The 14,695-nt window shown below is 42.4% G+C and overlaps 1 protein-coding gene across 1 annotated transcript; it reads left to right on the top strand.

Annotated features, from left to right (window-relative positions):
- Positions 1-1,021: 1,021 nt before the first annotated feature.
- On the top strand, positions 1,022-4,378 carry LOC123096008 (4-hydroxy-3-methylbut-2-enyl diphosphate reductase, chloroplastic). Its single transcript, XM_044517587.1, has 10 exons — positions 1,022-1,411; positions 1,484-1,680; positions 1,992-2,171; positions 2,270-2,401; positions 2,497-2,571; positions 2,658-2,763; positions 2,868-2,962; positions 3,327-3,512; positions 3,700-3,786; positions 3,908-4,378. Exons 1-10 carry the CDS (start codon positions 1,144-1,146, stop codon positions 3,971-3,973), a joined length of 1,392 nt encoding a protein of 463 aa, XP_044373522.1. The 5' UTR covers positions 1,022-1,143; the 3' UTR covers positions 3,974-4,378.
- The last annotated feature ends 10,317 nt before the right edge of the window (positions 4,379-14,695 follow it).

Genomic DNA, 14,695 nt, shown 5'->3' with positions numbered 1-14,695 from the left:
AGAACTGACATTGGAGGACATCTATTAAAAGGTAGACTCTTTACTAAGAGATATTGAATGAGATTAACTTTCTCATCAAAAAATTAATCAACAAATCCTCTTGAGATGCTTTGGCATGAAGTTTTTAACATGAGGATTTAATAGGGAATTAGGGATTGAATCAAAACGAGAAAACTTTACGCATACCTCCTTAATAAATCAAAGAGTTGACACATAGGAAAATGCTATTAAAACTCATGTGTCTAGGAGAACCAATATGTGATTGGATGGTTAGGAGGTGCTTGTATCTCTAGGCCCTAGCCCATTGAGGAACAAGCCCCATGTTGACACCTATGAGTCTCATAAAGGGAAATATTCTTTCAGTGGAGAGGATGTTAGTTAGCAAATCTTCTAAATTTTAGGGAAAGTTGCTCTCGGAAAACTTTTCCTAAATTTTACTCGTAAAACTACTTTTCTACCGGAGATTTTTTAGGGAGCTATTGGAGTTGCTCTTACAACGTGTTTGGTTCGTAGGAACTAGAGGTGAAGAATGGGAGTTGAGGGGTAAGAAGATTCAAAGTCCTTTGATTGATTAGAGGGGATGGGAATTTAAGTGGGAGGGGAAATGGGAGTTGAGAGGGCCAATTCTCACCTTTTTTTATGGGGTACCCTGTTAATTCATAGATAGAGCTCTGTCTCAATCTAATTCCCAACTTATACCGAACAAAGGAATGCGGGTAAAAAACTACTCTACTTCCCTTGTCTAATCCCTATACAATATTCCACGTGCAAACTCTAGTCCTGCTCAACCAAAAAGAAAAGAAAAACTCTAGTCCCTGTTTCTTCCCCAAGGTAAAAACCAAGTATAAATGGTACTGCCTCTGTTTCAAAATAGATGACCCAACTTTATACTAACTTTATGTTGGGTCATCTATTTTGGAACGGAGGGAGTATCATTTATGAAACTCACAGAGAAGAGGGTGTTCTCGCAAAAATTTCCACAGGACAAAACATGAGGTCCGGGGATAAGATGATCACAAGGGAAGTGGATCCCCATTCCAAACCCAGCGCACCTATCCCCATTCCGTTCCCCGCCGCGGCACTCGGCGTCGTCCGCCCCGCAGCTCAGCTCCACACGCCCGCCCACTACCTCCGGCACAAGCGATGGCGACCATCACCACGCAGCTCCGCTCGGCCCTCCTCTCCCCGGCCGCCTCCTCCTCCTCCTCCTCCCCGCGCCGCGGCGGCCGGCGCGCGCCCTCCTCCGTCCGCTGCGACGCCTCTCCCCCGGCGGCGTCCGCGTCGGCCTCCCTCGACCCGGACTTCGACAAGAAGGCCTTCCGCCACAACCTCACCCGCAGCGACAACTACAACCGCAAGGGCTTCGGCCACAAGAAGGAGACCCTCGAGCTCATGAGCCAGGAGTACACCAGTAAGCCCCAGCCTCTAGAGCAGTAGCTATTTGCGGTCTGACTCGTTCCTAATTGGCGGGGACTGCCTGCAGGCGATGTGATAAAGACGCTCAAGGACAACGGGAACGAGTACACCTGGGGGCCGGTGACCGTGAAGCTGGCGGAGGCCTACGGCTTCTGCTGGGGCGTCGAGCGCGCCGTGCAGATCGCCTACGAGGCGCGCAAGCAGTTCCCCGAGGAGCGCATCTGGATCACCAACGAGATCATCCACAACCCCACGGTCAACAAGGTATGCTACTCTTCACCCGACCGATTCCGTGTTGTTTGACAGTCGCCATGCGCAGCTCGTGTTTCTGTTCATGGATGACTTTTCGGAAGAATCTGATCTTACTGTGTATGAGGGGATCAATTACCCGCTATCTAATCATTAGGACACATGTTAGTGATAAAAGTGTTTTTGCTATTCATGTTAGTGTCAATAGAGCAAGAGAAAAGAAAAAATAACTTCCTGCCTAGCAGTGTTCACTTCGTGCCATGTCTGTCTAATGGCTTTCCATTTGACAGAGTTAAATTCCTGACTTCCTCTTATTGTTCATGCAGAAATTGGAGGACATGGGTGTCAAAGATATTCCTGTTAATGCTGGTATTAAGGATTTTGATGTTATTGAACAAGGTGATGTTGTTGTCTTGCCTGCATTTGGAGCTGCTGTGGATGAGATGTACACACTAAATGAGAAGAATGTGCAAATTGTTGATACGACATGCCCTTGGGTTTCAAAGGTACATTTTAATACCCCCTTGCTCTTTCATATGATGTTGTTCTGTTCTCAAGTGTCAGAACATTTATCAGGCTAACCAATTGTGTAATTATAATATAGGTGTGGAACATGGTTGAGAAGCATAAGAAGGGTGACTATACTTCTATTATTCACGGAAAATATGCCCATGAAGAGACTGTTGCCACTGCTTCTTTTGCAGGGAAGTACATTATTGTGAAGAATATGGCCGAGGTACATTTGATACATTTATATCTTGCTGTTGTTTAGCACTTGACGCTAAATCCACTCTGTGGCTTGAGATAACAAAGTATTATCAATTGAAACAGGCAACATACGTATGTGATTATATACTTGGCGGCCAACTTGATGGGTCTAGCTCAACTAGAGAGGAGTTCCTTGAGGTATAGATTCTTCTCAAATTACCCTTTACTGCCATGTGGGAAAGAAATGATGATGCCTAATGGAACTGTTTGGTCCACAATCGCAGAAATTCAAAAAGGCTGTTTCTCCAGGATTCGATCCTGATGTTGACTTGGAAAAGGCGGGCATTGCAAATCAAACAACAATGCTTAAAGGAGAAACTGAAGAAATTGGTGCGTTTTACTAACAGTCGTTGTTCATTATGGCTGTGATTTTGTACAGTACAGATTTGCTACTAGTTCCAGTTTTGACTTAAATGCTTTATAATTATTAACAGGAAAACTTGTTGAGAAGACTATGATGCGTAAGTTTGGAGTCGAGAATGCCAATGAACACTTTGTTGCCTTCAACACTATTTGTGATGCAACACAGGTACATTTTCTTTTAACTACATCCTTCCATTTTTTGGAGATTATGCACTACATAACTACATGTCATCATTTACCTGTACCACCAACTACTCTGTCAATGCTTCAGGTGAGATAAATTCAGTGAGAGCAGAGGGGCAATATTGTCTTTTTGTCATTCTTATCTATTGGGTGGAACTAAAACTTAGATCTTTTAGCATGGTTGGATAGTTGCACTTTTCACTGTATATAGTTGTAGTAAAGGGAGACATAGTGGTATTTTACTTTGTTTTTAGTGTCTCGAAAACGTTTCCTTAGGAGTAAGGGCATAGAGTCGTATCTTCACTTGAACATATATAATGATGACACACTTCAACTTCATATCTCAGGAAAGACAAGATGCGATGTATCACCTAGTGAAGGAAAAGGTTGACCTTATTCTGGTTATTGGAGGGTGGAACTCCAGTAATACCTCTCATTTGCAAGAAATTGGAGAACTCAGCGGAATTCCGTCCTACTGGATTGACAGTGAACAAAGGATTGGACCAGGAAACAAGATTAGTTACAAGCTAAATGTACTTTCTAATACCCTGATTAATATTCATCTCACATTGAGAATAAACTATTATTTTTGGAAACTGCTAGTGAATCTTACTGAGAGAAGATTTTTATCAATAAACAAACTGGGAATCTGAGAAAAAGAGGCGTATTTATAGTCATAAGAATATGACCTTTTTAACTGAAATTTGAACTGTTTGACAGCACGGTGAGCTTATTGAGGCAGAAAACTGGCTACCACAAGGGCCTATCACAATTGGTGTTACTTCTGGTGCCTCTACTCCGGACAAGGTAATGTAATTCACCCGGTTGAGGTGCTTCTTTTGTACGTAATTTACACTGGTGTACAATATATTGGTGCACATCGAATAAACTGAAAACTGCATAACCATGATGATTTCTTCTTTTGCAGGTCGTCGAGGATACGCTACACAAGGTGTTTGAGATCAAGCGTCAAGAAGTTTTGCAGGTTGCATAGATTTTCAGCAAAATTGGTCAGGGGATAATAATAGCTGATGGCCTGGCAAAGGTTAGTAGAACCATTGCGCAACCTATTGCTGTACAGTAGCTAAGAATGTAATGCTTTAGGCACACACTTTTACGAGGATATCTGTGCTGGGATACATATAATATGTTGTAATCACTTGTACCACGAACAGTTGTACACTTGTATCAGCTGCTATAACCCTTTGCCCCTTGAAAAATTGTTTTCATAGGCTGGTTACATAGATATCAACCACTGGGTTTGTTGTTGGATAGAGGTCAAATGCAGGGTGCAAGAAATGCAGGGTTTCCTGTGTATATTAGGGTGCAAGTCCAATTCCCATTCTGATATGTTCATGTATCATCTGTTGTAATAGAATTTAACTTTTGTCCGTATTCACTTTCTGTGTTTGGTATGTTACTTGCAGAGTACATAGATTACCCCGTCACTTATCCTGTGTTCATGTCGGCGTTGAGATACCAAAACTGTTATATAGCTTAATGTACGATGAGCTATGCACTCTACTCGCGAGCACCCTGTAAATTTGTAGGTGCAAAAGGAATAAAACCAGAAATAACACCCTATGTTTTCATAGGCTGATTAGGAAATTGCTAATGGAGCTCGAGCTCCATGGAGCTTGAAATTTGAAAAATTCAAAAACCAAATGTTTAGGTTTAAAAAAAGCTCTGAAAAAAATTATGTAAATGCCTATGGATCTATACTACTTGCCTGTAAAGTTCCATGGCGAAATACATATGCTAGCTACACAAAACTAGCAAAATCATGTATTTGTACTTTTCTAGCACATGTACTATTCAGTTCTTTTTGTACAACTCACATCAAAACACATATATTTTTTTAAACACAATACAGACGCTCAGGAACACATATATATATTCATCCTTATGAACGCGCACATCCACTGTCTCCCACTAACCCACTAAACGAATATTTTGCCTTTATAAGACACAAAAACGTCAAACTTGAAGTTTAATCCTTGGTTGGCTGGAGATACACCACCTAATCATCCAACCATAGGTTGGTTCTCGCATCAAAACATACTCCCTCTGTCCCAAAATTCTTGTTTTTAGACAAATCTAAGACAAGAATTTTGGGACGGAGGGAGTATGTCGCAATGAAATTTTATACACATCTGGTATACATCTATAAGTACTTATGTACTCCTTCCGTCCGAAAAAGCTTGTCCCTTAAATGGTTGTATCTAGCACCAAGTTAGTGCTAGATACATCCATTTGAGAGACAAGCTATTTCGGACGGAGGGAGTATTTATTTTCAGATTTTTTTGAAACTTGAAAAGTTGATTTTTGAATTTTTGAAAATTTCAGACTCCATGGAGCCCGAGAGCTAAAAAGCCTCACTCCACTGATTACATGGATATAAACCACTGAGGTGTTTGGATTAGAGAGTGGTAATGTAAACGGTAAGGGAATTAGATCACCCTGGTAACAGGAACGTAATGGGCAAATCTCGATTCTGTTTGGTTGATACCTGTAAAGGAATCGAAGTTATAGCTGCTTCGTCGTCGGCCGGTGGCTGCAATGGAAGGAGAGCACACAAAGGACAGGAATGAGAGTAGACAAGGGAGAAGGACGGAGGACTGATGGCAGAAGGAGGACGGAGGAAGCCTGCACCTTGCAGCGAACGGTTCGGCCGGCGACGGTGGCGGCGGCGCTGGTCTGTAACACCTTTTTTTTTTTTGACAATCGGTCTGTAACGCCTTTGCCGGGAGGGAGAGGTGCGTGCGGTAACGCAACCCTTTGCGGGTGGTATCGGTCGAGAGCTGGGCTGTAAGCGGTTACGGAGGCAGCCCATTACGGCCTACACATAACAAAGAGGTGTAACGGTTTGGGTTTACACTGTAAACAAAGAGCAACTAGTTGACGAGCGCTCCTTCGAAAACCTCACAACGATCAGCGTCACTTGGCGCGCTTTCAGCCGTTCGTCACGTGTCGCGCTCTGAGTGCTCCCTTCGATTTTTTTCCGCACATGTTTTTGGTTTTTTAAACGGTTTCCTTTTTCGAGTTTTTTCGACGTTTCGGTTTTCCACCGGTCTTCCTTAGCTTTTGGATAAAAAAAAATTTGAAAAAAAATTGCGCGAAAAAACACTTTTTCTTTTTTCCGCGAGAGTCACGGTTTTGCTTCCGCGAGAGACACGGTTTTGCTTTCGCGAGAGTCACGGTCGTGCCTCTCGGAAATAGAAAAAAACGTGTTTTCTGTTTTTTCCTTTCGCGAGAGTCACAGTTTTGTTTCCACGATAGGCACGGTTGTGCTTTTGCGAGAGTCACGGCCATGCCTCTCGCAAACGAAAAAAAAACGCGTTTTCTGTTTTTTTTTCCTTTCGCGAGAGTCACGGGTTTGTTTCCGCGAGAGGCACGGTTGTGCTTTCGTGAGAGTCACGGCCGTGCCTCTCGGAAACGAAAAAAACGCGTTTTCTCTTTTCTTTTCCCCTTCCGCGAGAGTCACGGTTTTGCTTCCGCGAGAGGCATGGTAGTGATTTCGTGAGAGGCACGGGCGTGCCTCTTTCGAAAAGGGAAAAACCTGTGCTCCCGGTTCGGTTTTTTCGTCCAGGTTTTTTATCCGGGTTTTTCGTAAAAAAAAATGTACGTCAAAACCTACCAACATGGGATCTAGTTTTGAATATTTCGATGCAAGGAATCCAACGGTGAAAGCGGTTTGAGATTTGGACGCACGGTTTAAGATATAAAACGTTTCAAATAAACGGATCTATGAAAAAGGGAAAAACTCTCAGGTTGCGACAAGTGGCGCGCATGACGGTGAAAGAGGTTCGAGATGTGGACGCACGATTTAAGATATAAAACGTTTCGAATAAACGGATCTAGAAAAAAGGGAAAACTCTCAGGTTGCGACAAGTGGCGCGCATGCAGCGCGCCACTTGTTGCAACCTGGGAAGGTTGGAATGACTTTGCAATGTGTACTCCTCAATTAGTGATTTCGCTGTAAACAGGTTGCGGCCATTTCTTTCCGAAACAAACACCTCCAAAGAGTGAAGCCGGTTAAGGCACAACCTTGAAATATCAATACAGGCTAAATTACCCCCGACAATTGGACGATGAGCATTGCTATGCGTACCACTATCTCCATACGATTTTCATACGGCACTGTATATCACACCGTCCTTGTGTCAGAGCAAGCCGCTGCCCACCACCCGATCAGGAATCATACAAAATCGTATATCCAAGCGTCGTACGTGCAGCAATTTCGTTGGACGATCGTTTGGCATCCACATTGACTTGTCAAAGCTGATGTAGCATCCAACTCAGCAATGTCGTACTAGAGTTAAAATTCCCCTTCGTCTCCTCAGCCAGCCAGCCGATCCCCTTTCTCTCGACCCATCATGTGCCAATTGTTCCGGCAGGTTTTCGTAGTGGACGGCTCCCAATGAAACGCCGTGCTTTGGTGCTACACCGCACTCGGGTGTGGGTGCGCATGTGAAACGCCGTGCTTTGCTGCTCTACCTCCTCACAATGCTCCCGCTCGCATTCTACGTCTCTTTTTTCGTCCCCTCGGTCTGCCTCCTGCTCCTGCCCATCGTGACGACACTTTTCAAGTACCTGCGAGAGTACGGTGAGCACAACCACACCCTTCCCACTTCGCGCGCGTTCTACTTTGCCTGCAGTTGGTCAGCCCAATAGGGAATTGGAGCAACCGAAGCATGAGGGCATCTCCAATGCTGACATATTATTGGACACTCCGAATGTCTGTTTTTATGTCTGGACATGATTCACGGACATGATGCGGATGTTAACGCCAGATTTTGGTATGGTCAAAAGCATAATTAAGAAGACCTTAAATGAAAAAGTACTCAATGTGAGAAAGTTCCGTATCGTCAAAAGAAGAAACTTTGATATTTGAGCCATAGTCATCCGGTCTCATCTCTAAGGCCGAAGTTATGTTCGAAGTTCTGAGATTTTGTATGCAGAACACTATTCGGCTGATTACGCCCTCAAGACTGCCTCGTATGAAAAAATGATCTACACAGATTGTCTTCGTCTTGTCTAAATGATCGATTTTGATATAAAATTGTTCCAATCCGAGTTCGTATGCAAAAGTTAAAGCCATCGGAATGCAGCTCTGTCAGCAGGCAGAAAATGGCGCGCCCCACCAGACACCCTGTCTAATGGGTAGCGCGAATAATAGTATGTTTTGCATGAGCGATTTGACCTTCAAAATGACCTCTGATAAAAAAATGTTCAACATGAAAGTTGTTCATCTCGTCGAAACGGTCAATATTGCTTTTGGACTCGTTTTCATCCAAGATTGTTTACCGGCACAAAAAAAACCCGCAAGGTGCAGCCAGTTTAAACAGAACATTTTTGGAAAGTTCGGATAAAACCAATCCGAATTTGACTACGGTTTTGGATCTGAATCCAAGCCTTTTCCTTGCACGGGAAGTCCAGCCGCCTCTTATATACCTAAGGGGTGATGGCCGATTGAACAACACACAATCGAACAAATCATCTACCACTTTTTATCTTTTATCTTTTCACCTTAATCCTAGTTCTTCTTCTTCCTCGTTCTTCGTTTGCTCTCCTTGTTGCAGGGCGGCAAACCTCGAGGCCCTAGGGGCGATCAGGTCGACCTAGGGCAGCCCATAGCCGCCGTGCGCCCTGACGGGGTCCCTCCCGGGCGTGTGGGGTTTCAGGTCCTCAAAAGCACCCGCCGGATTGACCGCGTACCGCGCTTCCGGCCGGGTCTCCTTCGACGTGAACTGCGGTGCATCATCCCCGGTGTCGAGGGTACACAATGACGTGTTCGTGTGCGAACACACTTTTTGGCGACTCCGCTGGGGACGAAGCTTTGAATGGTCTTCAGCCCGTTCTTGCTACGAAGAGATCGTCATCAAGTTGCTGCAATCTAGAAAGGTAATATGAATACTCAATTCCCCTTTGTAGATGCAAATAATCCATATGTTATTGCTGGATCACCTAATGAGCATAATGTATCGGCTAGCCCTAATTTTATCAATCATGCATCTAATTATGCGCAAGGGCCGATGCAAAACAATCTTCATGCTTCACATTCTTATGATTTTAGCAACGTACACCATATGTATCCAAACTCTCATGCATCGGCAATCTCACAAATCCATATGCCGATGAACAACATGATGGGTTTGGTTAATCAATTTGAAACACCTCATGTTAAAATTTCCAATAGCATACAAGAAAGTGTTTCACCTTTTTATTCATCGGCAACTAATTTGCAATATGTGAATCCAACCATGCCGATGAATGAGAAAATTGGTCATGCTACTACTAGCTATTCGGCCAGTTACTCTCAACCGTCATATGCTATACCTCATGTTAGTAATTTTTTGGCACCACACACAACTGTAGATGCTCATAATTCGGCTTCACACCTTTCTGGCCATATCCGAATAAATGTAAATTTTACAGGAGCGGTTGTGCCAAATATTGTAGAAGATGAGGTAGTGATGGCTGCATTGAAGAGTTTAGCCCAGAACAAGAGGATTAGTGCTATTTGCCTTGAACAACATGAAAAATGGCTATTTCCTGATTATGCCGCAATAAAAGCTAGAGTTTTGCAAGAAGGTGAATCTTTGCCAATTGATAAAATTGGCGAGCAAAAATATGGTTTTACAACAATGCATATGCCTTCACCTAGTACTACATCATATTATACACCCCCTACACAATTGCAAAATTTCGGCAACACCCATGTGTCATTGCCGAAAGAATCTAAAAGCATTGGGGGGCAATCATATCCGGAGTGGTCTGAAATTGAGAAAAAGCTTAAAACCAATTTTCCCGCTCGCCGCCAGAAACAAATAAAAAAGAATTGGCTCAAATAAAAGAAGCATTGCAATTGGTAGTATCAATGAAAAGAAGGATGATTCGGAACATGAAAGTGCTTCGGTTGAAAAAACCGAATCAAGTAGTATATATTCTGAATCCATCAAATCTAACGAGGCAAGCATTACTGAGAAAGGGCATGGCAAGCATAGGAAAACAACGGTGCTTGATTTTTCTGAATTTAATGGAACCTACTTCATGCCCTATGAGTTTCGTGCCGTAGAAATTGACAAGCTTCAAGGACAAGAACAAGTAGCAGAACAAAGTTCGGCCGACAAAAACCTTCAGTGTAATGATGCACGGAATCAAGAAAAAGATGATGAAGAGGCGTTGGGGAGCCACCCAAAGATGAAGCAAGATATTGTTCAAGTCACACCACCATCATGCTCTCCCAACATATTTGAAGAGGTATGTTTAGCAAGTAATTTAACTATTTTCAGATTTGGTCAAAACTTTATTGTTGATGCATCTATTAGAAAAATCTTATTAAGTAATTTTGAAAGACCAATGAAGAAGGGTAATTTACTTGTTAGCAATAAAATTGTTATAGAACATATCAGTCAACCCATTGCGCCATTTATAAAGACCGATACTGACTTATTGTTGCAATCAAGGCTTTCCTCATTGCTTTATTTAAAGTTCGTATCTACATGGGTAGCTTTGCTTGTTTCATACTTGGCTTACTCTTGGTCTCAATTGAAGCATGCATGTTCTAACTATTTTTGTTTCAGAAACATAAAGCCAAGGTTAGATTCTTTTCAGAAAATCGATGCTACTATAATATCTTATCTAATGACATCGGTAAAAGAATGCAAAATAAAAATCATAGCCGAATGGGGCGATACAAAATTTGAACCATTCGTTTGCTTAACTCCAAAGCCGTTTTCACAGCAAGATCGGCTAGAAAATAAAAAATTACCTTCAATTCAAATATGTGTGATCAAATCTTTGATTTGTTGTTGAGAAATAATTATATTAGAATTCTTGATCACCATGTTGAGCCATCTATCCAGGGACGAATGTACTGTAAGTTGCATGATTCGTCCAAGCATAATTTTGAGGATTGCAACATGTTTCGTCAAATAATTAAATCGGCCATTGATAAAGGACGATTGAAATTTGTTGAGACACCAAGAGATGACCAGTCTATTCCGATTGGTCCCGATGGCAGAAAGTTTTTGCATCGGCTGCTTCAAGCCGATCCACTTAAAGAGAAGGTAAAAACTGCAGGTGATGAGATCAAGATTTCAAGTAAAGAAGTTGTTGAAGAGCATAATGAACATAATCTTGAGGGCGAGAATTCCATCGAAGCTACAATGGAGACGCCAAGGACTTGGGGGCAAGAAGCAAATCCAATGATCGACGAAAGCAAACCAAAAGAAAACAAATGCCGAAATAAGCGCAAGTGTAAGAGATCAAAAATCACCTTCGCTGAACTATTGGATAAATATCAAAAGAAGAGTGAAGAGAAGAATACTTATCAGCCAAATCATGCAAAGAAACCAAGATCACCCCAAGGCGCAAATATGAGGATTGGTATTGGCAAAGTGAGAATTTTAATGCAACATATTCATATCCTTATTTTGGGCCACCAATGCCAATGCCGTGGATGCCTCCCTATGCTCATATAGATCCATATCCATCATGGGACAGGTATGATACACGGGCACATTCTCCATCTTATTTTAGACCATCTCACCAATATTATGCAGCTATGAGAAGATCAACATTTGAACAATCACATGTTAAAGACCGTTTCATTCATAAGGAATCGGTCCAGAGCTCAAGGAAGAAGAAAGAGGTGGTGTTAAAAGAGATGGTCGTAAGAGTGCAACTTCAGATTTGATCTCAAATGAAAAAAGAGCCAACTAAAGTGTTGACATTGGCTACTAAAGGCAATGAGACAAAGCAATCAATTATTGAGAGTTGAAGTGCCAAATCTGAAGAAAATAAGTTGAGAGTGAAGGAAATATGCCCTAGAGGCAATAATAAAGTTGTTATTTATATTTCCTTATATCATGATAAATGTTTATTATTCATGCTAGAATTGTATTAACTGGAAACTTAGTACATGTGTGAATACATAGACAAACAAAGTGTCACTAGTATGCCTATACTTGACTAGCTCGTTGAATCAAAGATGGTTAAGTTTCCTAGCCATAGACATGAGTTGTCATTTGATTAACGGGATCACATAATTCTTGATTAATGGGATCACATCATTAGAGAATGATGTAATTGACTTGACCCATTCCGTTAGCTTAGCACTTGATCGTTTAGTATGTTGCTATTGCTTTCTTCATGACTTATACATGTTCCTATGACTATGAGATTATGCAACTCCCGAATACCGGAGGAACAGTTTGTGTGCTACCAAACGACACAACGTAACTGGGTGATTATAAAAGTGATCTATAGGTGTCTCAGGTGTTGAGTTGGCATAGATCAAGATTAGGATTTGTCACTCCGATTGTCGGAGATGTATCTCTGGGCCCTCTCGGTAATGCACATCACTATAAGCCTTGTAAGCAATATGACTAATGAGTTAGTTGCGGGATGATGCATTACGGAACGAGTAAAGAGACTTGATGTTAACGAGATTGAACTAGGTATTGAGATACCGACGATCGAATCTCGGGCAAGTAACATACCGATGACAAAGGGAACAACGTATGTTGTTATGCGGTTTGACCGATAAAGATCTTCGTAGAATATGTGGGAGCTAATATGAGCATCCAGGTTCCGCTATTGGTTATTGACCGGAGACGTGTCTCGGTCATGTCTACATAGTTCTCGAACCTGTAGGGTCCGCATGCTTAACGTTCGGTGACGATCGGTATTATGAGTTTATGTGTTTTGATGTACCGAAGGTAGTTCAGAGTCCCGGATATGATCACGGACATGACGAGGAGTCTCGAAATGGTCGAGACGTAAAGATCGATATATTGAAAGCCTATGTTTGGACATCGGAATGGTTCCGGATGAGTTCGGGCATTTACCGGAGTATATGGGCCTTAGTGGAATAGAGGAGAGGAAGGGAAAAGGTGGAGGGCGCGCCCCCTAGCCCAATCCGAATTGGATGGGGGGCCGCCCCCCTTCCTTCCCTCTCTCCTCTCCTTCCTTCTCTCCTACTCCTACTTGGAAGGGGGGAATCCTACTCCCGGTGGGAGTAGGACTCCCCAGGGCACGCCATAGTAGAGGGCCGGCCCTCCCCTCCTCCACTCCTTTATATACGGGAAAAGGGGGCACCCCATAGACACACAAGTTGATCATTGATCTCTTAGCCGTGTGCGGTGCCCCCCTCCACCATAATCCACCTCGGTCATATCATTGCAGTACTTAGGCAAAGCCCTGCGCCGGTAGCTTCATCATCACCGTCATCACGCCGTCGTGCTGACGAAGCTCTCCCTCGACACCCAGCTGGATCGAGAGTTCGTGGGACGTCACCGAGCCGAACGTGTGAAGATCGCGGAGGTGCCGTACTTTCGGTACTAGGATCGGTCGACTGTGAAGACGTATGACTACATCAACCGCGTTATCATAACGCTTCCGCTTTCGGTCTACGAGGGTACGTGGACAACACTCTCCCCTCTCGTAGCTATGCATTACCATGATCTTGCGTGTGCGTAGGATTTTTTTTGAAATTACTATGTTCCCCAACAGAGAGTGCACAAGGCCAAAAAAGGAATTGCCATTGGTCAAAACAGAATCACAGCCGAGATGCCCGCTCGGCTTATCGTATTGGCAAAAGAAGAAATTAGAAAAACATAGTGCACGAGAACTTGAAGAAAGGAACATGGCATGGGTTCCCAAAGGAAGTGCTCAAAATAAGAATTATGTGCAAGCTTCTATTACAAGAAGTGGGGCAAAGGTGAAGAAGGAAAAGAGTGAAAACTATGAAGGACCAAGCCGAAGGTTTCAACATCTTTGGTCTACACATTATCCATATTCTTCAACTATGCCATTAACGCCTATGCCATGGAATTCGTCATCAGGTATGATTGGTAACCCTCAAAGGGCTTATTTTAATCCATGGATGCAATATAATTTCTTACGTCATGAAAGGGTATTACCAAGTCACTATACATTTGATTAGCTACAAGTTTGTTGATGATCCAAATGACCGAAATACTTGATTTGTCATTTCATTTGTTTATTTCGGCTATATGTGCTTTGAATGAAGTTTACATGGTAATGGCCGATATTTATCTGTCGTCCTAAGAGTATGTCAATGCATGGTCGGTGTATTATTCTAACATCGTCCTTAGTTCGATTGGAGAGCGAGACAAGGTACGTGCTCATGAAAATTTATATGTATGCCTATATTATGATTGAATGGAGCTGAGACATCATGACCGATATCATTGAATATATGCTACATAGACCAATTCATAGCTGTAGAATTGGCTAGTGGGCTTATACTTTGTTTGATATAATTTGGCTTATGCATCTTTGAGATCTATAAGAGGCCAAATCATAGCTGATTTTATTACTGAACATCGGATTAATGACATGCATAATATTAATATTAGCCTTGTCTCTCTAGTACTATGGATATTATGTTTTGATGGTTCAATTCATAGCAATGGCCAAGGTGTTGGTGTTGTTTATATATCTCCTTATGGTGCTATTTTGTGAAGCCTCATGGCGCTTAAAATATTTATGCACAAATGATCAAAGCCGAATATGCATTGTTATTCGGATTGGAGCTTTTCCTTGCTATAGGTGCTATACGTATTGAGGCTTTCGGTGATTTGTTATGAGTAGTACAACAATGAAAAATTATCAATGTTTTGACGAATCACTTATAGTTTATCATGAGGTATGTCTAGATGCAAAATTTACCTTGTGTTGCTTTAAA

The sequence above is a fragment of the Triticum aestivum genome, chromosome 4D (assembly GCF_018294505.1).
Source record: "Triticum aestivum cultivar Chinese Spring chromosome 4D, IWGSC CS RefSeq v2.1, whole genome shotgun sequence".
NCBI lineage: Eukaryota > Viridiplantae > Streptophyta > Magnoliopsida > Poales > Poaceae > Triticum > Triticum aestivum.
This window is presented reverse-complemented; position numbering and strand designations above follow the sequence as displayed.